The sequence below is a fragment of the Nyctereutes procyonoides genome, unplaced genomic scaffold (assembly GCF_905146905.1).
Source record: "Nyctereutes procyonoides isolate TBG_1078 unplaced genomic scaffold, NYPRO_anot_genome, whole genome shotgun sequence".
Taxonomy (NCBI): Eukaryota; Metazoa; Chordata; class Mammalia; order Carnivora; family Canidae; genus Nyctereutes; species Nyctereutes procyonoides.
In genome coordinates this window covers 19389378-19415911 of record NW_026575020.1, presented here as the reverse complement: position 1 = coordinate 19415911, position 26534 = coordinate 19389378, and the positions used below count along the sequence as shown (strand labels likewise).

General features: G+C 47.0%; 1 protein-coding gene and 1 pseudogene across 5 annotated transcripts in view; both read left to right on the top strand.

Annotated features, from left to right (window-relative positions):
* The window catches only part of HNF1B (HNF1 homeobox B), a 55727-nt gene extending 35263 nt beyond the window's left edge, over positions 1 to 20464 (top strand). For 2 of the 5 annotated variants that reach the window (XM_055326678.1, XM_055326660.1), the window contains exons 6-9: positions 3802 to 3934; positions 7777 to 7971; positions 10919 to 11037; positions 19531 to 20464. In XM_055326678.1, coding sequence (XP_055182653.1) covers positions 3802 to 3934; positions 7777 to 7971; positions 10919 to 11037; positions 19531 to 19551 — 468 coding nt within the window. In that variant the 3' untranslated portion in view covers positions 19552 to 20464. Of the gene's footprint in view, positions 1 to 3798; positions 3935 to 7776; positions 7972 to 10918; positions 11038 to 19530 lie in introns of all 5 variants that reach the window. The other 3 variants (XM_055326670.1, XM_055326654.1, XM_055326688.1) reach the window with 2 other exon arrangements.
* Positions 20465 to 24125: 3661 nt separating this feature from the next.
* On the top strand, positions 24126 to 24548 carry LOC129515580 (prefoldin subunit 1-like; annotated as a pseudogene).
* Positions 24549 to 26534: the final 1986 nt, after the last annotated feature.

Sequence of the window (26534 nt, the reverse complement as noted above, 5' to 3'; positions counted from 1 at the left end):
GCAGAGACACAGGCAGAGGGAGAAGCAGGCTCCACGCAGTGAGTCTGACGTGGGACTTGATCCCGGGTCTCCAGGATCAGGCCCTGGGCTGAAGGCAGCACTTAACCGCTGAGCCACCCGGGCTGCCCCACCAATACTATTTCTTGAGCACATTTCTTAACTTCCCCCAACTTCAGTTTCCATGTCCACAATGTAGGGATAATAAAACCAACCTCATAGCTTGTAGGCAGTAAAGCACTGGGCATAGGCAACAGTACCACAAATGGCAGCATTCATGTAATTCAAACTCAGCAAATTACCATGTTAGAATCACAACTGGTGTCCTTGGCAGCCCCTGGCTTCCTTCAGTCCTGGAGGCAAATAGAAAATACTGGTTGTGTTTTAGAGTGGGAAGGAACCTGACCAAGGTTATCCAAAAATGGTAAGTGGAAGAGGTTTGAATTCCAGCAAAACTTGGTTTGAATTCTGGCTCCTTCACTCACTAGTCAATTGACATAGAGCTGGTCTCTCAACTCTTTGGAGGATCAGTCTCTTAGTTGGTAATGTAGGAGCAGTGGTGATAATGCCCTTCCTACTTGGGTCATTATCTAGCGAGGACAATCAGTAGAAGCACTTTAATGCCATTGCACATTGAAGTTGTTTTTATAATTGGCATCTGCGTTTCTCTTTCACCATTAAAATCAAACATTGATACGTTAGAGATTACCGTCACTTCATTGACTTTCTCCAAAGGACTACATTACCCAAGGGAAGTCTGGAGGCAGGTTACTGAATTTTTTTTTTTTTAATGACTCTGACATTTTAAAAAACAAGTCTAGCAAACAGGCTGGTTCTCTCTTGTTTGATGTGGTCAGAATTCCTTCTTGGTCATGTGACACATCCCCCAACTGATTTCTGATACCCATTTTAAAAACACAAACAAACCTGTTTCGTTTTTTTTTCCTTCCTTTCTTTTTCAAATTAACCTTGGAAGCTGTGGGGTTGACCAGAAGGTCAGAGTGGGAGATAGTGTCTTACCTGGGTGCTGGTGTGAGACTTATTAATTTGACAAGCTCTGGGAGGAGGGCAAATGGACTACTCAGACATGAATGTATGTATCCTAACCCTAAAGTCCCTCCCAGTGGTCCTGATACCATCAAGAATGTCTGGAGTAGTTCAGAACGACAGGAGATATCTCTCTTCCTTCCTCCCCACCTCTCCCTTCTCTCTGTCTCTCTCTTTAAGATTATATTTTTGAGTAATCTCTATACCCAACATGGTGTTCGAACCCACAACCCCAAGATCAAGAGTCACATGCTCCACTGACTTAGCCACCCAGGTGCCCTGAGACATCCTTTCTTAAAAATAATTTTTAAACTATAATAGTAAGTAAACTACTTTGTCACCAAAAGAGTGTGTGTGTGTGTGTGTGTGTGCATATGTGTGTGTGTAAAACTGATAGCTCCTTATAATTAATGGGGAACCTTTGGAAGCATTTCTGAAAACAACAATCAAAGTAAGCACATCTATGACAGCTGTTATTGTTTAATACCATTTAGAAAGTTTGACCAATGCAGTAAGACCTGTACATATATTAGTACTAGCAAGGAAGAGACCTTATCAGTATGTGTGCTTGTGATGCCATTATATACATTATACACTTTTTTTCTCCATGGAGAAAATCAAAAAGGAAAAGACACTATTAGGAATAAATAAAAGGATTTGATCACTAATAAAAGAATTCAGGGAATCCCTGGGTGGCTCAGCAGTTTGGTGCCTGCCTTCGGCCCAGGGCATAATCCTGGAGTCCCGGGATCAAGTCCCACATCAGGCTCCCTGCATGGAGCCTTCTTCTCCCTCTGCCTGTGTCTCTGCTTCTCTCTCTCTGTGTGTCTTTCATGAATAAATAAATAAAATCTTAAAAATAAATAAATAAATAAGTTAATTAATTAATTAAATAAAATAAAAGGATTCAAAGTGGCTATGTGTGATGTAAACACATTAAAATTTGTAGCTTTCTCTTACTAATCTGTCATTAAAATATAATGGTGCAACAGAATGCGGGCACCTGGAGCCCAGGGCTTATTTTTAGTAGCTTTGTCTTTACAATATCAGCACCTTGATAAAAAGAAAAAAGTTTTTTAATGGTTAGTGGAGATTTGGAAAAGACAGAGAAGCCCAGTGATGGCTGATCTCCCCCAACCCACAGTAATAATTGCCTGGGTGTGGAAAGGCCCTCTATAAAAGCCGAGAACTTGACTTCTAGAGTCAGACCTCAGTTTGAAAACCAGATATACCACTTGCTGAGTTATTGGATCTTAGGCAATATCTGGATCTACTCGGAGCCTTGGTTTTTCTATCAGTGAAATGGTGATATATCTACCTGATACCATATCTACCTGATGCAGATCTACCATGAAGTGTCTGCCTCACGGAAGTACAGTGAGGTTTGTCAGGTAATGTCTGAGAGGCTAAGTACTTAATGGAGCCTGTAGTCAGAGAGCTTTCCTGTGCTTCTGCCCTAGTCCCTCATCTGCTCTCACTAGGGCAGACTTCAGGCATTATTTTTAGCAAACACATGTCCTTTTTTTTATATAAATTTATTTTTTATTGGTGTTCAATTTGCTAACATATAGAATAACACCCAGTGCTCATCCGGTCAAGTGTCCCCCTCAGTGCCCGTCACTCAGTCACCCCCACCCCCTGCCCACCTCCCCTTCCACCACCCCTAGTTCATTTCCCAGAGTTAGGAGTCTTTATGTTCTGTCTCCCTTTCTGATATTTCCCACTTATTTTTTCTCCTTTCCTCTTTATTCCCTTTCACTACTTTTTATATTCCCCAAATGAATGAGACCATATAATGTTTGTCCTTCTCCGATTGACTCACTTCACTCAGCATAATACCCTCCAGTTCCATCCACGTCGAAGCAAATGGTGGGTATTTGTCGTTTCTAATGGCTGAGTAATATTCCATTGTATACATAAACCACATCTTCTTTATCCATTCATGTTTCGATGGACACCGAGGCTCCTTCCACAGTTTGGCTATTGTGGACATTGCTGCTATAAACATCAGGGTGCAGGTGTCCCGGCGTTTCACTGCATCTGTATCTTTGGGGTAAATCCCCAGCAGGGCAATTGCTGGGTCATAGGGCAGGTCTATTTTTAACTCTTTGAGGAACCTCCACACAGTTTTCCAGAGTGGCTGCACCAGTTCACATTCCCACCAACAGTGCAGGAGGGTTCCCCCTTCTCCACATCCTCTCCAACATTTGTGGTTTCCCGCCTTGTTAATTTTCCCCATTCTCACTGGTGTGAGGTGGTATCTCATTATGGTTTTGATTTGTATTTCCCTGATGGCAAGTGATGCGGAGCATTTTCTTGTTGTTGGCCATGTCTATGTCTTCCTCTGTGAAATTTCTGTTCATGTCTTTTGCCCATTTCATGATTGGATTGAGCAAACACATGTCTTGAGCACCAATAATACAGAAGGCATATAGCAGAATGGAGGATACTTCCAAATTGAGCAAGTGACAGTCCTATGATACCCAGAAACCCAAGAAGTCCTAAGCGCAGGCACATAACTCAGACAGTCAATAAATGGAAGCACCATAAGGGGAGGGATTATTGTGTATTTTACTTCTCTGTCTTCAGCGCCTAGAACTGTGCCTGAGCCTCAGTGAATTATTGTTTAATGAATCAATGAGTGGGTGGCTGGGTGAATTAGCTGTGCCAAGAAATTGCTGAGCCACATCGTTTTGAATGCTGTTCTTTGCAGTCCAGAGTCCACTCATGTTCCACTTGTTTTTCTCTCTCCAGCAGATCTCTGTCTCAGGAGGTGGTCTGCCACCTGTCAGCACCTTGACGAATATCCACAGCCTGTCCCATCATAACCCCCAGCAATCTCAAAACCTCATCATGACCCCCCTGTCTGGAGTCATGGCCATTGCACAAAGTAAGCTCTATTGTTGGTCAGAAAACCTGGGGGGCGGGGAGGGGGGAAGTGTGGGAAGGGAGCCAGCCTTATTTTTAAAAAGGTTGATAGAAGACCCCCTTCAAACTCACCTGCCACTCGTAGACTTGATTTCACTTGTTTTTGTTTCTTATCTCTCTTCTCAACAATATTTCGACTGCACAGCCTAAAGAAAGAGAAAATGATGGAGTCACATTGAGTCTTGGTCACGGCCCACCTGGGGGCAAATCATTAACCTTACTGGGGTTCAGTTTCCTCATCTGTAAAATGGGTTGCTGAGGTGATCAAATAACAGGGCATAGAGACATGTTTATGAATCTATGTAAAGCATGAGTATGTGTAATATCAGAGCTTATACCTTTGTCTTGTGTTCATTTTTACCTCTAAGGATGTGATAGATTTTCTAGGAAGTTGTGCTGATGTTTCTTTGTGTTGGTTGGAGATGGAGCCATGATAGGCTTCCTTCTAAAGAGGTCACAGGATGCCTCTTTGGTCAGTGGTGACAGTACAGCGAGAGGGAACTCCGAGGCAAACTGTTGTAGCATCTCAGTCTTTAAGGAGAAACACGCCTGAAGACTAGGGATGGATCGGGTCCTTCCAACCCTAGGAGGCTCTCGTTCCACAGCAAGCCTGTAGCTCTCACAGACGGGCCAGGTCAGGGCACAGGAAGGCGGAGGGGGCTGCGCCTGGGGGTGCCTCTCTCAGAATTCTTTTTTTTTTTAAGATTTTATTTATTTATTCATGGGAGACACAGAAAGAAAGGTTGAGACACAAGCAGAGGGGGAAGGAGGCAGATGCTCAACAATCAGCCACCCAGGTGCCCCTGCCTCTCTCAGAATTCTAATGTCCATGAGTATTCAGTATGTTTTCGGCTTTATCTTGACAGCTCAGGCCAAGTCATCATCGTGACCCTGGGAAGTATTCCCCAGAAGTCTCAGGAGAGATCTGAGGGTGGCACGTTGCCATCTTTCTTTCAATCTGATATCATCCTCTTGTCCTTGGGGCCTCCCTGTATCGAGTGCCTGTATACTGACCTTCTCTTTATTTTGTTCCTGCCTTTTCCTATTTCTTTCTCTCTCCCTAAATCAGCTCTAGCTGAGGTAGCAACTCAGATCACTTCTGAGGAGGATGGCTTATGTGCTCTTGGAGTGCAAAACAGAGCTAGGCCCTTGGAGGCATGCAGCTTTACTGAGCATGTGTGGTTCTCACTGTATCCTCAATTGCTCAGAAGTAGGTGCACTCTGCACCTTTTTTTTTTTCAAAGAGATATGGGAATAGAGAAGCTTTTAGAGGACTCACAAAATAAAAAACTATTTTAAACTTACTGCCTTTTCACAGGAATATGGTAACCATACTAACACCAGGGTTTGAGAATGAGATAGGATACGTAAAACCAGCTTGCTTGCCTTCTAGAAGATTTGGTTAAAAGACACATGGGTAAGATATGGCACCTCTTTATTTCCACAACCAAAAAGATACACAAACCATTCCACTTACCTTCTTTCTACCCACATCAAACTTTAGCTTATACACACACACACACACACACACACACACACACACACACACATACTCCTTATCTTTTTCTTAGGCACTAGCTGAACTAAATAGCTTTCCCAGGAGCTATTCCATATTTTTCAATGTTGTTCCTCATAATTTCTTCCAACCCATACTCCTCTACCTTCTTGCTGTATTCTTAATCTCCTACTGCAAATGGGCAGCACCAGAGTGGCCATTGCCCTTGGAAAGGTGTGTGTGTGATGCATGCATGCATGTGTGTGTGTGTGTGTGTGCATGTGCGTGTGCTTGGAGTTGGGGGGAGCATGAAGAATGGTGAGGATCAGAAAACTTGGCTGAGACATGTGGTCCTGCCCTATGGAGTGGCAGGCTAAAGAATTGCTTGCAGGCATCCTTCTATGGCCAGTCTTGTCTCATTGAGTCTGAGGGTCCTGCCTCGGGCCCATGGAGGCCCACAGAGAATATGATAACAAAGTCCTTGGCATTGCTGACTCCTCCTCATTCTCTATTCACCTACTGGACTGGACAATAAGCTTCTCAGGCAGGAATCTGTGCCTAGTGCCCAGAAAACAGGTGAAAAGGCCAAGAGTCACACTCCGTGGGAGCTAGAATGACATCAGTGGCTCTCGATCCTGGAATTGAGGCACGGCAGCATCATAGACTGTGTTGAAAATAAGATTCCTGGGCCTCACCTCCAAAGGTTCTGACTCATTAAGTCTTGGGTGAGGCGGAGGAATGTATATTTCTTAAAGAGTTCCCCCAGATGATTCTACAGCACAGGCAGGTTTCAGAACTGTGCCCTCAAATGTCATCCACTCTTGACAGGGTAATTTGCTTTTCTGGGCAGAGATTTCCCAAAAGAGCAGCAGTAGTGGGCTCCTGGGGAAACAGCAAGTCCGTGGGGCCTCTCAAGGAGACTGAGACCACAGCAGAAGGTAGGGGAGGGAAACAGGATATTAGGGTATCAGGTGAGACTCGAGCTTGGGGACCTGAGCCCCTGGGGAATGGGAGATAGTGCTGGTCTGAGAGGGATCAGAGGACCCGGCCCCAGCACCCCACCAAGAGAGCCAGGAGGGGGCTTATTCTCCTTTCACTTCTGCTCAGGGGTCTCACCTTTGAGGTTTCTGATAACAGTATCAGCTACAGCCCTGAGTAAGCAATGGCTGAGGTCTTTGTGCTATCTCTAGAGGACATCCCTCAAACCCACTTCTGGAACCTTCTCCATTTCAGGAAAGGCTCTCTAGGTATCTCACACACACTTGTCCGAAAGAGACCTTTTTCTGGATTTTCTTCATCATTCCATCCTGCCCCCCATTTCACAGAAGCAAGGTCAAGAGAACATTGGCAGCTCTGGGGAAAAGGTTGGAGTGTCTTGCCCCTGATGCTCTCATCCCCACTCCCACCCTGGTTTGGCTGTCTCCCCCAGATTCCTGCCCAGGAAGCACATGGAGTGGGGGATTGGGGGACCAGGGACCTAGTCTCTGCAATGCGGGCCCTGTTCTAGAGAGGCCTTGGGATGTAGAAACAGAACAGTACCACAGAGGCCTCACATCTCCAGAATAGAAAGATGCCAAGAGTTGCTGTCAACTGCCAACCTTCAACTTACATCTTCCTCCTCCCAGCACCTGGACCTTTGAATGCCACAAACCTGTGCCGCCAGAAAAAGACATGTCTGCTCCACAGACTGGCTGAGGTCCGGTATTTTTCCCCCTCTGTGCTCTAGTCAAGAGAATGAGCACCTGACCTCTGCCAAGGTCTTTGCACAAGTCTACTAAATGAGGGGCTTCTGACTTCATACTCCTCAGACTGTGCAGGTGGTTTGGGGTTTGTTGTTTTTGTTTTGTTTTGGTTTTTAATGACAATGTGAGTTCCTGAACACTGCTGCCCTCTGCTGGACAGACAGGTCTGAGCAATAATCTGTGCCTGAGAGGGGCTGCCTTTAACTGCCCCTAGGGCACCCAGGCAGGCCTCTCTCTGCCGGTCAGGCCTGGAGGGAGTGGATGAGTTAGAGGCAGGTTTCCCAGGGCCCTAGCCACTTAAAGGGAGCCAAGTTTGGGAGGAACCACTCAGATCTGTGTAAGCCCATTTCCATTCACATCTCACTGTGGAACATGAGCAAGTCAATCTTTCCGAGCCTCCGCTTCTTTGTCTGTAGAATGGATCTATAAAATCATTTCCCATGCAGTCTCTCACGCAAGGCCCAGCCATGCCTGGCACACAGCAGGGCTCAGTCAGTGACCATATCCGGCCTCTCACTTTTCCCCATCCCCAAAGCCACCTCTGATCTTTCCTTTTTGCTCCCACAGGCCTCAACACCTCCCAAGCACAGAGCGTCCCCGTCATCAACAGTGTGGCCGGCAGCCTGGCAGCCCTTCAGCCTGTCCAGTTCTCCCAACAGCTGCACAGCCCTCACCAGCAGCCCCTCATGCAGCAGAGTCCCGGCAGCCACATGACCCAGCAGCCCTTCATGGCAGCCGTGACTCAACTGCAGAACTCCCACAGTAAGGAGGCGGGTGTGGGGTGCGGAGAGTGGGGGTGGGCATCACCAAGTGCCCTAAGCAGCCCACCCCTGCCCTCTCTGGATCTGTACTTGCTCAGAAGTGTACTGATTTGATCACTTTGTTATCAACCCACACAGTTTCTCAACATGACTTTGTGTGGTCTGTGCCTTTCCTAGACCTACCCTCTACCTCCAACATTCCTGGGAGAGGTTGAAAGAGGACAGTTGAGGCCTATGTGTAAAGGGGAGTTGGAGATAGCAGAGGTAGCGCATGTGTGGAACACATGCCATCCCACTCTGGCACCCATGGATGGGCTCAACAGTCAACCACAGTGCCTTTTCCCCATAAGCCTTAACTTGGCCTTTTCAATCTAAAATCCCAAGCAGTCATTACCAAATGATAAGAGTAGGCATGCAATTTGCATTCCCTGGAATTGAAGAATCTTCTAGATTCCCCATGCTGTCCAATTTACATACCCTAAATATCTCTAATCGAGAACCATGGATATAGGTGGAAAGTACCATGTGCACACCATCTTGGATAAGGAATATTAGTGCTTCTGCACTCCCTACCCCACCTGGCCCCCAGGCTAGTTCTCATATCCTATTTCTACAACTACTCCCAAGTCCTATCTTTCAACCAGTTTCCCACCCACCCCCAGCCTCCATCCTGAGCCCAGGTCAGGATCCAGCCCCTGGCCTACAAGTCTGGGGATAAATCACAGCAGGCACAATCCCACAGGAACACAAAGGAGTCTCTGGAATAGAGCGATCATCTTGGAGTCAGACACACCTAGATTTAAATCCTGGCTCGGAAGCTTACCACCTGTGTAGCCATTGGTAAAGTTACTTAGTCACTCAATTGCCTCATCCATAAAGTGGAATGTAGAGTGATTATGGAGATGAAATAAATAACATAGAGTGATTATGGGGATGAAATAAGTAACATAGAGTGATTATGGGGATGAAATAAGTAACATAGAGTGATTATGGGGATGAAATAAGAATGGGTATGAACCGTGTTTGGTAAACCTAAGAGTTAGAGAAATGCAAGTGATGATTTATTAAGGGACTTTTTAATAGGACGAGGCAGGAATGGGGAAGAGGATTTTTGTTTCTCCCCTGGCTGCCTTAGAGCTGTGAGTCTGAGGCAGAGCAGCCAAGTTCAGCCTTCTTCTATCCTTAGGGCTCTCTCCCCGCCTCAGGCCTGAGGAGCTGGTTTCTAAGCACCATCTCGCATTCCAATCACATATTTTGTGGCTTCTGAAAAAATCTGCCATAACCTGTAGCAGCATCTGGGACCACGTGTACCTACTTTCCTTTCTCTCAGGGCCCCTACTTGTTCCTGCCCCCTCACCTGGGCAGGATTCCTTGGGGCCAGGCCCAGGTGAGACTGTCAGAGAGAGGTCCCAGCTGAGGGCCCCAGGACCAGGCAATAACCAGCCTCCCTCCACAGAAAGGACAAGATAGGGTAGCAGGGCATGACCTTTACCCCATTCCCTACTAGAGGATGCTATGGTAGAAGAGGCTGGTCTCTCCCTCAGGGCCAAGCATCCACATGCTTCTGTTAGTTGGTCTTGTGACTTGGAATTTATATGAATCTAATGGATAAATCACATGAGTCCAAAGATTCTAGACTTGGTAAAGAATACTGGAAAAACTAAAAAATGGATCACATGCTCCTGGAGGTTTTATTTGAATCTAGTCTCCGTTTGTCTACCATCCTTCCTAGTGATGTCATAAAATGACATATAATGTCATTTTAGTGCAAACTGGAACAACCCAGAATTATTCAATTATACCTGTGTCTAATTATAATGATTAATTTATAATTGCTTGCATAAGACCTGGTGCTTGAATCATGGCAGATATGATAAGCTTACTCTGACCAGCTCGTTTATGTTCACTAGCTACTTAGAACTTTTTTCTTTAATTATTTATTTATTTATTCATGAGAGACACAGAGAGAGAGAGGTAGAGACACAGGCCGAGGGAGAAGCAGCCTCCATGCCGGGAGCCCGATGTGGGACTCCATCCCGGGAGTCCAGGATCACGCCCTGGGCCGAAGGCAGACGTTTTAACTGCTGAGCCACCCAGGCATCCCATACTTAGAACTTTTTTTGACTTAAAATCTCCAATGCACCACTTGTGCCTAATGGCCACTTGTTGATGCCCAGGCGTCTAACATTGACTTGAAAGTCAGGAGAACAGAAGCACCATCCACTACTATATATTTTTTAATTTTTATTTATTTATGATAGTCACACAGAGAGAGAGAGAGAGAGGCAGAGACACAGGCAGAGGGAGAAGCAGGCTCCATGCACCGGGAGCCCGACGTGGGATTCGATCCTGGGTCTCCAGGATCGCGCCCTGGGCCAAAGGCAGATGCTAAACCGCTGCGCCACCCAGGGATCCCCATCCACTACTATATACAAGACACTGTGCAAAGCTGTTTATGTATTTGGTACAAAGTACTTTACACATGATGTTTTCTAATCCTACAATAGGTATAATTCCCGATTTACAGATAAGGAAATTGAGGTTAAGCAACTTAATTGAGGAGCCAGGATTTAAACACATGGCCATTCTTTTTTTTTTTTTTAATTTTTTATTTATTTATGGTAGTCACACACACAGAGAGAGAGAGGCAGAGACACAGGCAGAGGGAGAAGCAGGCTCCATGCACCGGGAGCCCGACGTGGGATTCGATCCCGGGTCTCCAGGATCGCGCCCTGGGCCAAAGGCAGGCGCCAAACCGCTGCGCCACCCAGGGACCCCCATGGCCATTCTTTTTACCGCATCTTGCTGCCTTCCAAAACCACCAGCACCACACCCCCTTTTACCTGCCTGGGGACACAGGAGCTATGGTGTGGGATGGGGGGGGTCTATAGCTGTGTATACACCTGTGTGATCTGCACCTTGTCTTTGTCTTCACTCTGTCTCTCCAGTGTATACACACAAGCAGGAACCCCCCCAGTATTCCCATACCTCCCGGTTTCCATCTGCGATGGTGGTCACAGATACCAGCAGCATCAGTACGCTTACCAACATGTCTTCCAGTAAACAGGTAATGCCAGTGGGATGGGGAGGGGGCAATGTCTGAGGCTATTGATGTGCAGAGAGAGTGTGGAGCCTGGCCCTTCCCAGGTGCCTCGTTACTTGCTAAAGGAATCCCCGGGGTCAGAGGGCAAAGACGGTGGGCCACCGGCTAAAGGGACTTACTGCTCACCCCAACTTCCCCCAACAAGACCACTAAATAACCAGAGCTTAATAAATCGCTGGAGACTGGATTACACGGAGCCTTGAGGTATTGAGACTGAATCGTCCCCCATGGACTGATCAGTGATCCATGGAAAAGATGTTTCCAAGGGCGACTTGGGAAAGCCACACCCTCTGTAGGGTTTCATGCTTTGCAAGAGGGATCTCTGAGGGCTTTCTACAAGTTAGTCAGTGGAAAGGGCGAGTAGGGAGTCAGGGTCCTGAGGCCAGCTCCCCCCTCCAGGACCCATGCTGGACCCAGAATGCTCTAAGTTCCAGAGAATGACCCAATTCTACCAAACCATGGAAATTCCCCAGTAGGCAGCCTGGCCTTCCAGGGGCCTGCGTTGACCTGGTGTTTTATAAAAAAATTTAGAATTGACTTCCTGGTGCACTAAAAGTGGGAAATCCAGAGGCTCAGTCACCCTTCCGGCGGATGGCTAGTTCCCACCTCCATGAAGAGCTGATGGAGTAGTAAAGACAGTCAAAGACAAGGCTCGTCCCTGCAGCTTGGACAGCTGGACTGTCATGGGACACCATGAATTAGGAAACAGGGTGAGACATCTGAACACGCCTGGCGATTCCAGAATAATACAATGGGACCTTTTAGGAGCTGGGGTCTGCGCAGTGTGAGAACCATGTGGCCTCTATATTGATTACTAGATAAGTAGGTGACAACCTTGAACTTCATATCAACCTTGAACAGAGCCTCTCACAGGATTTGGTCTTGTCAATGGTCTTTTTTCCATCTGAGTTCTGTGAACCATACATTCTCCACCACCACGTGCTGCCTAGCAGGTTCTTTCATGGGCTCAGGTTCTCTCTTCTTCCCTTTGCCCACATCTCCTCCTGGTCTCTCAGCATTGTAGAGCAGGTGGGTTCTGTGCCTGGTTTTGCCACTTGTTTGGTGATCTTGATCTCTCTGAGCCCTCATTTCTTCACTTTTAAAATGACAGTCATAACATCTACTTGTTCTAAGGATTTGATGAGGTCTTGCAGATTAAGTGCCTGGCATGTCTTGGGTTTGTGCATGTGCACTCATGAACACACACACACACACACACACACACACACACGCACACACGGCCTGGGCAGCTGGGCTTTGGAGTGGAGGGGAGAGGGAGAGGTGTGTGGGACCTGCTTTGCCACTCTTCTCTCATCCAATGGAAGATGAAAGGACACCTCCCCCCATCACTCTACCCTTCGACTCCTGTGCGATTTCCCACTCTTTGTAGTGAGCAGGGAAAACATTTATCTATGCTCACAAATCTCAGTCAGGGGGGCATTCAGGCGCAGCAGCCCTGCTTGGGAATACCTTCCCCTTTGAAAGGTTTATCAATCCATCTGCCGCTTGGTCAGCCCTAGACAGGGCTCTGATTAATTATTCCTGTCTTTCCCAAGTTGACTTTGATGCTTGCTTGTTGAAACAAGCCCTCTGAATTCAGGAAATGGTTTCTTAATCGAAATACTTCAAGATGCTCTCTGAGACTCGGCCCTGGCCCCCAGATGGCTTCTCCCCTCCACTGGACAGAGTGGCCAGCCGACCTTGAAGCTTCATGAACAGCCCTCCGGAACCACCATGAAGTTGTCCCTATGTCCCTGGGCGGTTCAGGAGTCTAGCAGTAGACTCATTTCTGGGATGAAGAGAAGGGTGATTACACTTAGGATAAAACTATTCACAGGGCACTTTATGTTTAAATCATTTTCTTTTTATTGCCACTTCCTTCATACAGAGGGAGAAACTGAGGCTCAGAGAGGGAGAGTGACCTGCCTAAGATCTCACAGGCGGTCAGTTCTAGAGCTGGACCTTCAGATCCTGGGCTTTGGCTCTAAATCCTGGGCTCCTTCCACTTAAACAATACTTACCTTCCACCCTCCATCTCTAACATACCCACCACATTTGCCACTCTTGTGGTCCTAATGCTCAGGAACAAGAATAAAATTCAGCCCTACTGAAGTGTTCCAGTCAGGAAACTTTCTTCCTCCAAACTGAAGGAGGAGAGGAATGGGAGAGCAGAATGAAGTCAAGTGAGATTTAAGCGACTGCCTCCCAACCCAAAGAACTGAGGTGAAGAAATTCGTGCTAACCCTGTCCCTATGGCAAAGGGTCAGAAAGGAGTTCTGAAAGAGACCTGGTAGCAAGTCTGCTTTCTCTTTGTTTTAAAGTATTATCTTCCAAAAGGAGTTTCAAGACTTTTGCTGGGAATCCAGGGGCACATGGTGTGAGAAGAGGAGGATTCCTTGGTCATCTGTGTTGGAGGAACAGCTGGGTTAAACGGCTGGGTTAAACAGTTACACACCATAAGGCGAGGCTTCTCTGAATCTTTCCTATGCTAATGTGCACGGCAAATGGGGCCATGACTGTGCACAGATGCTCCGTGCCAAGGGACACATCCTCCTGGATGATGCTTCTTGAGAGGCATCACAGAGTGCTAGGAAAAGCCAGCGGCCTTGCATTAATCCCTGTTCCTTCCCTAAACCCTCATGTGACCTTGGGCAGTTAATTCACCCTGTGAGACCAACTCTGCATCTCTCATGGGGAAAATCCAACCCCCACCTCACAGGATGTTAACAGTGCCTGAGAGAGTGGCTGGTACATGGTCAAGTGCTCCCTCCCTCCCTCTTTCTCCTTTCCATCTGTGATCCTTTAGGAGTTACCTTCTATTGACTCCTTCAGAATTTAACTCCTTGCTTGGTCTACATGGGGCCAGAGGGGATTCCATCAATAAAATTTCTCCAGATCAGAACCATCTCTGAAACACATCCATCCCACTTCTTCAGCCTAGGCTCCAGATGCCTGCTTCCTATTTTTATGCTGATTCACAGATGTGCTCTCACCCACTCCCAGGAAAAAAAGCAAATAGTGCAGGGACTTCTCAGAGCACCAGAGACCTCTGTGCTTAGCCAAATGCCTGGGCTATAGTAGACACTCAGTAAATATGAATGAATGAATGAATGAATGAATGAATTATTCAGAACTAGCATTTTTTGAGTGCCTCCCATTTGCAAAGCAACACTCCAGGTGCTTCGGCATTCTTACCTTTCCTGGCTACCCTTCCCACCCATTCTCCATTCTGCAAGGTAGATATTTTTTATGCCCAACTTCCTGAGCAAAACACTGAGGTTCAGAGGTGGGGAGACATCTGGCCAAATTTGCACAGATGATAAATCTGGAGCTGGACTTACAGACTTTAGTGTTCTCACTCCAAATCCAGTCAACAATGCTCACCTTCTAATATCCATTTTTCAGCACTCAGAAAAATGACCCAGGGTTATGCAGGCATAAGGCTAAATAAAGCCAGGATTTGAACTTGTATCTGATCCCAGTGTTTCCATTGTCAGGACAGACATATGACCCAGGGCCTTGTGGATCACATTTCAGGAACCTCAGGCTGGAACTTTGTCACCTGCAGCTCCTGCCTCTGTCCTTTCCAGAACTGCTGCCTCCCCCTCCTCTTCAACCTTGGGTGCCGGCAAGTTACCATCTGAGTGGGTCTGTGCCTGAGCTCCTATAAGACAATGCCCCGCCAGTCTGGAAAAAAAAAACACAGCAAGCACTGACATGGGTTAGAGCAAGTGTGGGCAGGCTGCGTGCCGAATCCTGTTTCCACAACCTCTGTACCCACTTCCTAGTTTAGAGAGAGGTCAGGAGAAGCTCCCCCCCAGCCAGCAGTCACTCATCAGGGGTGCTGACAAGAAGGAGGCAGACAGCCTCTTAGAAATCCCCAGCAGCTTCCCCCTATTCCAGCCTTCTCCACTGCTGGTCAGGCAGGACAGTGTGATGTTTAATAAGAGCACCAACTGGGCAGTTATGCAGACCCAGGCCTACTATTCTACCACTTTTTCCTGTGTGACCTCAGGGGAAAGTCCTAGCCTCTCTGAGCTTCAGGTTCCTCACTTGTAATACAAGAATAATGATTCCTCTTCTGTGGAGGTCACTGAAAGGAACAAATGCGGTAAGTCTTGTGAGTTCCCAGGTTGGTGCTTGGCTTGAAACACATAGCCCCACATGGCAGCTGGGGCAAACATGGCTTCCCCTGAAACTGAGTGTGTCTCAAGCTCAGGAAGGAAGATTATAAATGGGAAAGGGCATTTATTTCCCTGTGGTCACACGTGGAAGGTAGAAAGGAGTAAAGGAAGTAAAACTTCCTTGTGTTTAGGAGCACAGACTTTTCTCCTGTGAAACTCTGGGCAAGTTGCTTACAATTTGTCTAGGCCTCAGTTCCCTCATCTGTAAAACTAGAAGGATAATCATTACACTTTATTTATGTGTTTCTTTATTATTTTATTTGAGAGGAAGAGAAAGATGAGGGAGGAGTAGAGGGAGAGGGAGAGGGAGAAGCTTCAGCAGGATCCACACCCAGTGTAGAGCCCAACATGGGGCTTGATCTCACAACCCTGAGATCATGACCTGAGCCAAAATCAAGAGTTGGATGCTTAACCGACTGAGCCACCCAGGCACCCCGTCATTATTTTTAATTAATAGAGCCATATTAATCTTTTAAGATTTTAATTATTTATTCATGAGAGACACAGAGAGAAAGAGAGAGGCAGAGACACAGGCAGAGGGAGAAGCAGGCTCCATGCAGGGAGCCTGATGTGGGACTCGATCCCCGGTCTCCAGGACCAGGCCCTGGGCCAAAGGTGGCACTAAACCACTGAGCCACCCGGGCTGCCCCAGCCATATTAATCTTAATAATAATAGCGTTGAGTTATCTGTAATGTCTCTACTTCCCCAGCCCCAATTCTGTCTTGAGGCTATTCCTGATAGGAGCATTTGTCCTCACACGGCATTGAAACCTCTCCTGTCCTGCTCACTAGTACCATTATGTTGCCAAACCCAGTGGGTACTTTCCGATCTCTGCCCCTGACATAGCTAATCATTCCCTCCTTTTTGCACTTGGATTTGGGGGCAGTACCCTTTTCTGGTTCTCCCCACTGTGGCACTCCTCATTTCCATAGCTGGCAGTTTGTCTTCCCAACATTTAGTTATTGGAAGGTCCTATAGTTCATTCTCTGTTGTGTTTACTCCTGGGTGATCTCCTCCAATCCCATGGCTTTGAATCAGGTGTACATACTGCTGGATCCAGTAGTTCTTTTTTTTTTTTTTTTAGTTTTATTTATTTATTCATGAAAGAAACAGGCAGAGGGAGAACTAGCCTCCCTGCAGGGAGTCCGATGCCAGGACCCCAGGATCATGACCTGAGCCAAAGGCAGATGGTCAACCAATGAGCCACCCAGATGCCCTGATCCGGTAGTTCTGTCTCCAGTATAGACCTCTCTCTTGAGTGCCCATTCACAAATCCAGTGCATCTTTGGCACGGACGTGTACATGCCTAATATATTCGACAAGCTCCGCTAAAATAGGAACTCTTCATTTTGCCCCTATTTCTCCCTGCTCAAACTGCTTCTCTATTTCCAAAAATGATACTAGTTGTTCAGAGGAGATACCTTAGAGTCTCCTTGATTCTTCTCTGCACACCCCACAACCAGTCTGCGGATAAATTCCGCTAGGGATCCTGCAAAATGCATCCCATATCTGAGCACTTTTCACCACCCCATCAGTCTAGCCCCTTCCCTCACTCCCTACAGTGGTCACAACTTCCCACTCTCACTCTCACTCCGGCCCCATGATGGTGGTTATGGTCTGCTTGCTACACAGTAGCCAGAATTATCTCTTAAAAGAGGAAACCAAAAATATCACACACACACCCTGCATCAAAACTCTCCAGTAGCTAACGATTCCAACAAAGCCAAAACAGCGGCTTCCAAGGCCCAGTGTGATCAGCCTCCTGCCAACCCTGTGCTTCTCACCTCCCTCCTCTTCTCCCTCTTCCAGTCCGCTTCAGTGGAACTGCATTTGTGGTCTTTTTTAGCCAGGAACACCCCGTAATGCATATCTTTGCCTGGTTACTCCCACATCTCATCTAGCTCAAATGTTACCACCTCAAGGAAGTCCCTCCTGATTTCCCTCTGTAAATCATTCCCTTTTCCTTCAAATCAGCCTAACCTGTTATCATGCTTATTTTTCTACAGAGCATTCATCTCCATCTGAAATTTTATTTTATAGACACGTGTACATATATATACATATATATGCTCACACATGTGTATACACACATATATATTCATTTACATACTATTCAAAAACTCTGTGAGGATAGGGACAGGGTCTTAGTCATGGCTGCAACTTCAGTGCCTGAAACAGTGCTAAGCGTATAGAAAGCATTCAAAAATGTGTTCAATAAAGGAATGATCATTACCTGCTTCAAAGGGTTGGTGTGCGAATCCAATACAAGGATGTGTGTAAAGCCCTTTCTTGGCATGGTGGCTGGCACACTGTAGGACCTCCATGAATGTTGGCCCTTACCATATGTAATAAGCCCTCTTGAACCAAGAACATCCTTACTACCACCCCTTTCAGAGGGAAGGTGGGCAGGACTCCCGTGGGGCTGGGTATGCTGGGCCTTGGTTCCGAGGGACCACAGCGCAACCCTTATCAACTGTTTGTGTTTAGACTCTGAAGGGGACAAATAATTCCGAGTTCCTTTGACAACATTTAGAGCTCTGCCACCATTTTATTATGTGAGCAAACATTTGATAGCTGGGAAGCCCATCCCTAATGACAGGTCATAGAATCTCGCTGGCGTCTCCTTATCTGCCCTTCTTGTTTGCGCTTCTATTGAAACCTGCAAGGTCACAAGCCATTTCTCTCTCCTCACCTGAAATCTGAAAATTGGAAAAAGGCTGATAGTGGGAAGTCAAGAGACTCAAAAGTGGGGGTGGGTGGTGGGAGGAAGAGGAGGCAAAGGGTATCAGAGGACCCTGACCGGGGCCTCAAGAATTTCAAAGGGTCAGAGCCTGTCCCCTCTAATGAATGTGCAGCTCAATCATGCTCTGAAGAGGGTTCATAGACCAGACCCTGTATAGCCCGGTGCTAATTCTGAGGACTTCTCGTGTGTCAGCTCACCTGACCCCTCAACAACCTCCATTTTATGGGTGAGAACACTGAGGCACAGAGAGGGTGCCTTGACTAAGAACACAAAGCTAATGGAAGACTGTTAACCTCAGAACATGTTAGAAAGAACACGTGCCAGAGGGCACCCAGAACCAGTTTGAATCTGTCTCTATGCTGTCTGAGTTCTGCAAACCTTGGACAATTCACTCTCTTTGAGCTTGTCTTCCTAATCTGTAAAATGGGCATGATGGCAACCTCATACAGGATTATGGGTGGGAGCACTGATTCACGAGATAAGCATGGGATAATAGGCCTTTAGTAGTAATGATAGGCGTGTGTGTACAAATGTGCGCACGCGCACCACACACATGACCATGCATGTGGGCTTCTGAGTGTTTAAGGAAGAGTCTTCGGAGAGAGAGCCATTAAAGCCAAAAAGCAGAACTTTCTCCTTAAATGCCAAAACAGGTGAAAGGGAAGGAAGAAGCTAGGAAAGCAGAAAGGGCCTCTCTGGAGGGAAAAGGCTAGGAATAATGTTCCATGACAGCTGAAATGAATGAAGCCCAGGGCTCTGGCAGGAGAGGCTGCCCCAGGATGGAGGGTGTGGCTCCTCTGGGAGGGTTTCTCCATCCATCCTGGAGACTCCTGACCCCCACCCCCAGCTCCCCGGAGAAGCCTGGCATCAGAGGCCTTCAGCCTAGATTTTTTGCCTTACTTGGAGCAAGCCTATAGAAAGCATTTTGCAATTTCCCACACTTCTTCCCCAATATGTTGTGTGAGCAAGCGATGATTTTCTCAGGTGCTTCATAGCCTGTTGCTCAGGTAGTTCAGTAGCACTGGTACAATCTGGGAGCTGATTAGAAACACAGGTGCCAAGGCCCACCTCAAGCCCACTTGGTCGGAATCCACATTTTTCACAGGCTGTTGGGGACCCATAGATCCATTAAAGTCTGGGGATCGGTGGCCCGGGGGGACCCCTGTCCTTAGAGGTGTTAAGAAAAGGACGCTTACTTCCACGAGAGGCAAGAGCTCCCTCCCTTACAAGTTGCAACCCCATGGAGCACACGGTAAGCCCCACGATCGCAGAAAGAGGAGCTTGACTTGAGGATAAAGCTCAGTGAGCTGTGACTCTTTCAAGGTCCGCAGCAGTTCACCTCTGTGTTCTGAAGTGGCCGGGAAACCTGGCTCGTGAGCTCTCCTACGGGGAGCACGCTTCAGGACCACCATGGGGCACCGGCGGGCCCTTGGCTGGCCGAGTGGGGCTCAGCTCCCCCAGAGAAGCCAAATGAGTGGCATCATCCCTGCTCTCTGCACACAGCTGAGCTCTCTCTCCTCTCTCTACAGTGCCCCCTCCAAGCCTGGTGATGCCCACTCACTGCTCACTTTGTGCACGGCAACAAGGACCCCATTTTCCGCGCCGTCACCCTCCGGGCCGCTGTCACAGAAAAGCCCTGGGGCCTGACAGGCACCTCTGAGAGGTCCCTGCCTACCTGACATCCCGCTGGCGCCTCAGACAAGGACAATGCGCTCGGAGGCAACAGCCCAGAGGGCAGCTTCCCTTCCCTTCTATGCAGTATTGTCGCCACACCTCTCCGAGATGTCAAGTACTGCCACTCGGCCTCCGGGTAGCAGACAAGAAGCCACGGAGGCGGAAGAGAGAAAGCTGTCGTGTCTACACTGTACTCCTTCATCGAACAAACTGATGCGAAAAACTTGAATCTGTTACTGAAATGAGGAGGACACATGCTATTGAACTGAGCCACACATTCTGTAAATATCAGCAGCCTCCTGTCCTCCCCCCGTCCCCCCCAGCTGATTGTGAGATTTCTTTTGAAGAAGTAAAATTTCTCCAATGGGTGTAAACTATAACCTACCATATGTAATTAAGTGCAATTGCCCCTCCATTCCCCTTCCCCCCTACCCTGTATATACCACTAAAGTGTCTATTAGTTCTCTTTGTAAAGACCAGAGTTGGATTTTCAAAGTGATTATCCCCCCTCACCCTTTTTCCCCCATGGAGAAATATCCCGGGTTGGAAGTGAAGCCTCCTGTCCCTTTCCCTTGGGCCTGGACACACACAGGACGGTCTGGGGCTGACTGCCAGCTCGCTCCAATCTCCTGTCGTTCAGACACACCTCTGGATCCAGGAGGGGCTGAACCTAGGGCCAGAGCAATATCCTAGCTTCCGGTGGGGGCCTGGGGTTCAGCCGCAAGGCAGGAAAACCGGCTGCTGGATAGCGCAAGGAAAGAGGACCCTTTCAGAGCGCCCTCCATTAAAACAGTTTATTTTATCACTGCCCAGAGTCTCCTATTTCTGTCTCTGATGTTTCCTCTTCCACGATTGCTCCAAGAAACCCTGGCCCTGTTTCCCCGTGGACTTTTCCATTTCTTCCACTGGGCTCGTGGCTGTCTCAGTGTCTTGGTGCCGGCTGTACTGCTAAGGTAAGGAGAGTTGCTTCCCCCAGCCAGACTCCACAAGGCCCTCCGAGGAGCTCTGACCAGAGCAGGAGGCAACACCTTTGTCTTCCCCATCACTCACAGAAATGGAGGAATAAAACCAGCTCTTGGTAATAGGTAAAAAGCAGGAAAAATAGAAACCCTGTGGGTGTGTAACTTTATTGGCCTCATTTGAAGTGTTAACCTCAACCTTTCCTTCCTTCTACAGAGCTGTTAGTCACTAGGAGAATGGGCTCCTATGAGTGTTGCCTCCTGCCAGGGTCTCCCCCTCAGCAAGGGTGCTAATGAACACAAAGAGTCCAAAAGGTGAAAGGCCAAAGGCCTGGACTCTCCACCAGCAGGGGATTTGCCAGTGTGGACTTTGGGAAGGAGGATGTACCTGTCAGCTTTGCCGTCTCCTCTTGAACAGCATAGACCTATCAGCAGCATGTGGTTTCTTGCTTCTAGTCTGAGCATTTCCCAGGCAAGGTGTGAGCAAGGGAATTATGCTGAGCAAACCCCAAGAAACAGGTTTTTCAAAATCCTAATGTAGTAGAAGATGCACCTCACAGTGAGCTGTGCAGACTTAAGGAGTACTAACTCTACTATGTGCCCAGGACAGGGGTGGCTAGATAGGAAATGCTGACTTCCTTTGGTTCCCGGCTCCCCTGGATAATGTAAGTGGAGCTGAAGTGGTCAAAAGAAAATTCATGATTGGGTTGAGAGGAGTGGAGGCCAAGACCAAGCACCCCATGTCGGGAGAGGCCAAGTTCCCCTGTCTCTAGCTGAGATGTCCTATTGGATTGATTTCTGTGAGCTCTAGGAAGAGAAGGGAATATAGGCCTCAAGCCCTAGCTTTCACTGGAACCCTCTATCTGGACTCATGCTGTTGCTGGGCCAGCCAGTATCTGCCTTTGATAGATTTTAGTTTTGCATTGTTGCAATAACCCTGAGAACCCAGAAGGTCTTATTCATCCAAGAGGCAGAGCTGGAGGCTAAAGGGACCAAGGATGGATGGGTTGGGGAAGTCTTCAGGGACTTTTCCTAACCAAACCCTATATAAACCAAGACACTTAGGAGACAACCCTGGCAAGGTTAGCACTTCTGCTCTGAATCAAGCAGGGACGTCCTAGACTGGCTCTACTAGGGGAAGGGGGTCACCATGTAGGGGTCATTTGGAATTACCCACTCTGCAGATTCACTTGCATCTAAAAACCCCCATTCTTCTCCAGAACCCTATGGATTGACATTTCCAGGGTCTCTCTTTTCACCTGGAGCCCAGACTAACAACACACAGATGGACCTGTTTTTCCCATGACCTGCTGTCATTTTCCAGGGCAAGCTCTGGGGAAGCAGATTGCATTTTAACACCCATGGATAAGGAATGAAATCACGAAGACCTGCCTTACAACCTATTAACCTTTTCCATGCCACATGGTGGAAGATTCCCCAGCAGAGGCAGAGATAACTGGAGTGTTAGCTGCTAGATTCCAGCGGATAAGCACACAATGCAGACACCCAGGGAATCTGAGCTCTTGGCCCACAGCTGGGTGGCAAGTCTTTGATATTCCTTTTGAAGCCACAATACCTTGAATAGAATCTCCAACTCCAGCACTTAACCCCATCTTCATTGTCCTCCTACCTAAAATTGAGTGATGATAACAGTACCTGCTGTATAAGGTTGTTTGAGGAGTAAATGATTTAATAGGTGTGAACCTATTAATAGAAGTGAACCTGCTGCATTGCGAGAATTCTATCAACCCACAGTGACTTCTCACGCAGTCGTCTGGGCTTTGTTGCGATTTCTGGATAACCTCATCACAAATATGATGCTTGGTAAAGAAAACGGCCAAACTACTGGTAAACTGGTGTTCATATCTATGATATATGACAAATCCAGCAGGGCACCAAGGATGAGTTAGGGAGGGAGGTCTGAGGAGAGGTGAGAATCTTGGCTGAGGTGAGTCTTTGTCTCCCAGGGGAAAGATGAAGGTAAAATGCAGTGACCTTGCAGGAAGTGTGAGAGCCATGAGACCCAGACCAGAGCTGGAAGTGCCCCTGCAGGCGGGTGGGAGCCATGGAGGAGTGCCCAGAGCAAGGAATGGGGTGGATCTGGAGGAAGCAGGAGCAAACTTCTTCCCAAGGAAAATCAGGAGTGATGTGTCCCCTTTGAATTAGGAATTAATTCAAACACCATCAAAATCTGCACCGGGTTATGATTGCCAATGCAGTGACATATGACATATCCATATTTTAATACTTCAGACACACCCCAATAGCGACAAACAGGCTGAATATTCACGAGAAGCTGCAATCCGCTCAACCCAAATGCCTATAAAGCCTACCCCTCCCTCTCCACCCCTCCCTCCCCTCCCCATTGCCTCCCCCTCCTCTCCCCTCCCTCTCTTCCTCCCTCTCTCTGCCCCCACTTATTCTGGTACAGAGGTCATCCTGGCTAGGCAAATACTAGATTGTCAGCCAAGATTTATAACATGATCCTACTTTTTAAATGAATCTTTGGGGTATGCAGGACTTCACACACGCTTGAATGACCATATTTTCCTGGATGTATGTACAGTGCAGTGCGCATGTATAGAGAGGAAACACGTCCTGAGGGAGAGCAGAGCAAAGCAAACAAGTGTGTGGGGGGTAACATCAAAAGCAGGAATCATCAAAGTGGTTTCACACAGTCCGCATATGTATGTTTATGCCAACAGGTCACACGACACAAACACATGATATTTCTTTGCAGTCTCCACATATTTAATTTTCTTACCTACTGTTACATTCCCAAAAGGCAGGTTCCTTTTCTATGTCCTATTGTCCAGGCAACCTTAATAAGCCAATCATATTAAATTATTCTCAATTAGGAAAGGGATAAAGAGAGAGGGCTAATTTTTTTTTAAAGACACACACAAGGGATCCCTGGGTGGCGCAGCGGTTTGGCGCCTGCCTTTGGCCCAGGGCGTGATCCTGGAGACCCGGGATCGAATCCCACGTCGGGCTCCCGGTGCATGGAGCCTGCTTCTCCCCTTTGCCTGTGTCTCTGCCTCTCTCTCTCTTACTGTGTGCCTATCATAAATAAATAAAAAAAATTTAAAAAAAAAAAAAAAAAAAAAAAAAAAAAAAAAAAAAATAAAGACACACACAAAAAAATCCCCATATAAGGAAAGTGTGCCTGATTTCTTGAGCGATTGTAAGAACTTCTGCGTATCCCCTTTGCTTTTGGAAACACCATCTAGTCCAAAATAATGCTTCGCATTTATTTATTCAAGAAATATTTACTGACAACTGTAATGTGCCAGGCATCATTGCTCTAGACGCTAAAGGTACATCAGTGAACCAAATAAATAAAAATTCTTCCCCTTCTTGGGGCATCTGGCTGGCTCAGTTGGTGGAGCACGTGACTTGATCTCAGCATCGTGAGTTTGAGCCCCACTTTGGGTGTAGAGATTAATTAAAAAAAAAAAAAAAAAAGAGGCAGGCGCACCGAGTGAACCAAGATGGCAGCTCCCGAGGATCTGGAGTTGAAGGCCTTCACAGAACTTCAAGCCAAAGTTATTGACACTCAACCAGAAGGTGAAGCTTGCAGACATACAGATTGAACAGCTAAACAGAACGAAAAAGCACACACATCTTACAGATACAGAGATTATGACTTTGGTAGATGAGACTAACATGTATGAAGGTGTAGGAAGAATGTTTATTCTTCAGTCCAAGGAGGTAATTCACAATCAACTGTTAGAGAAACAGAAAATAGCAGAAGAAAAAATTAAAGAACTAGAAGAGAAAAAAATCCTACCTGGAGCGGAGTGTGAAGGAAGCTGAGGACAACATCCGGGAGATGCTGATGGCACGAAGGGCACAGTAGGAAATCTCCAGCCGAAGCTTCCAGCCCCCTCCCATTCCTGGCAAGGGCAGGTGGGGGGCCCATGTGGAGAAACTTCTCTTCTGCCCTGGTGGACTTTTTATTTGGATGATCTCATAACGCTGTGTTTTCTACTTCACCATGATACCCTTTCAGACCCCAGTTCTGTATTTTTTATCCTGGCTCTGTCTGCTACCCCTGTCCAGAACACTCTTCTCCCCTGGGGGTGAGTCACAAACTCCCAGGAGAAGGAGATGGGAGCCATACAGATAGGGGAGCTCTGCCCAAGCCTATTAACTAGTTATGCTCCTTAGACCAATAAAAGGCATGTGTCCCCCCCCCCAAAAAAAAAGACAAACAGGGGAGACAAGCACTAACTGTGAATGTATGTGTGATGACAAAACTATCTATGAAAAATCCAACAGGGAGGCTAGAGTTGCTGGAGCTGAGAGACACGGAGAACAGTGGGTCAGGAGGAGAGCAGGCTGTGGGACAAGACGGAAAATGACAGAAGGACCAAGGGACTTGTCACCATCTGAAGGGACTGCTGAGCTGCTGTGAGGACCTGGTTTTTACTCCAAGGGAGCTGGGAGCCTGCAGAGAGTTATGTACAGAGCAGGGACAAGATCTAACTTATGTTTTCAGGGGGGGTCCCTCTGGCAGCTGAGTTGTGGGGAGGAGCCAAGAGTGACAGCAGAAAACCATCAGAAGACGTGGCTGTCATCAGCCTGAGACCATGGGCGGCGGTGGAGGTGAAGAGAGGCAGTCTGATTGCGGGTGTCCTCTAAAGAGAGAGGATTTGGAGGCACCTAATTTCCCAGTGGTTTTCATGCAGAGAGTGAGAAAGAAAGGCGTTGCAAGTTTGGGGGCCTGAACAAAGTAGGAAATAGAAATTGATGTTGTAGAAAGTGAAAAACAGAGTTGCTAGAGCACGGACTCTATGTCAGATATTCTTTAAAGTGGCAATTTAAGAAGCAACTTGGTAGGAGCTCATGCCATCATCCTGCTATTAGCGTAGCCCTGATGTGATGTCGGAGCTCTCTGAGGGAGGGGGACAATACCATGACATCCAATCATTCAGCCAACAGCATGTTTATTGAGTACTTACTATGTACTACATAGTCTTCTAGGCATAGGGAGAAAAGCCATTTCAAAAGGCCACTTTGGGGACACCTGGGTGGCTCATTCTGTTGGGTGTTCAACTCTTAATTTTGGCTCAGGTCATGATCTCAGGGTTGTGAGATCAAGCCCCACACTGGGCTCCCTGTCAGCGGGGGTTCTGCTTCTCCCCTCCCTCTGCCCCTCCCACCTACTATCTATCTCTCTCTCTCTCAAATAAAAAAAAATTTTTTTTAATTCATGACTATTTCACAATATATATAAATCAAATTACATGCTGCATGCCTTAAACTTACACACTTTTTTATGCCAATTATTTATCGACAAAACTGGCAGGGAAAAAATCATTATATTTGTAAAACAGATTGCCTTGCCCAGGAAACATGAATGGTAAGGAGAAAGGTGATAGTTTCTTAATCTTTAGGACATCTACTTTCAATAGGAGCCATACTTTGCAGAAGTTTGAATTAATAAGTAAATGAAAAACTTAAACGTGTTGCTCACGTTTGTATTATGGAAGCAGAACAACAGGCTACCACTGTAGTTAGGGTTAACCATTCATCCACTTCTTTGTTCATCTAGTAAATATTTGCTGCTACTGTATAAAGTTGTGGTTAAGAGCTCAGGCTGGAGAGCAATACAAATCTAAGTTCAAATCCTGGCTTTGCCATTTACTAGATGTGTGATCTTGGGAAGTCTACTTAGCCTCTCTGTCTCTATATCTGAAAATAATGTTGTCATAATGATGAAAGAAGATGCAAGGTACATGAAGCCGTTTGCCTGGTATATTATGACCCGATTACTGTTAATTATTGGCATCCAGTCCTTCTGGGACTACCACTTGAGAAAACATGATGGGCCCCAACTCCACTGTCACTGACTGTCTTCCCCCTGTTCTAGGAGAACAGGGACTTGGTTTTTGTTC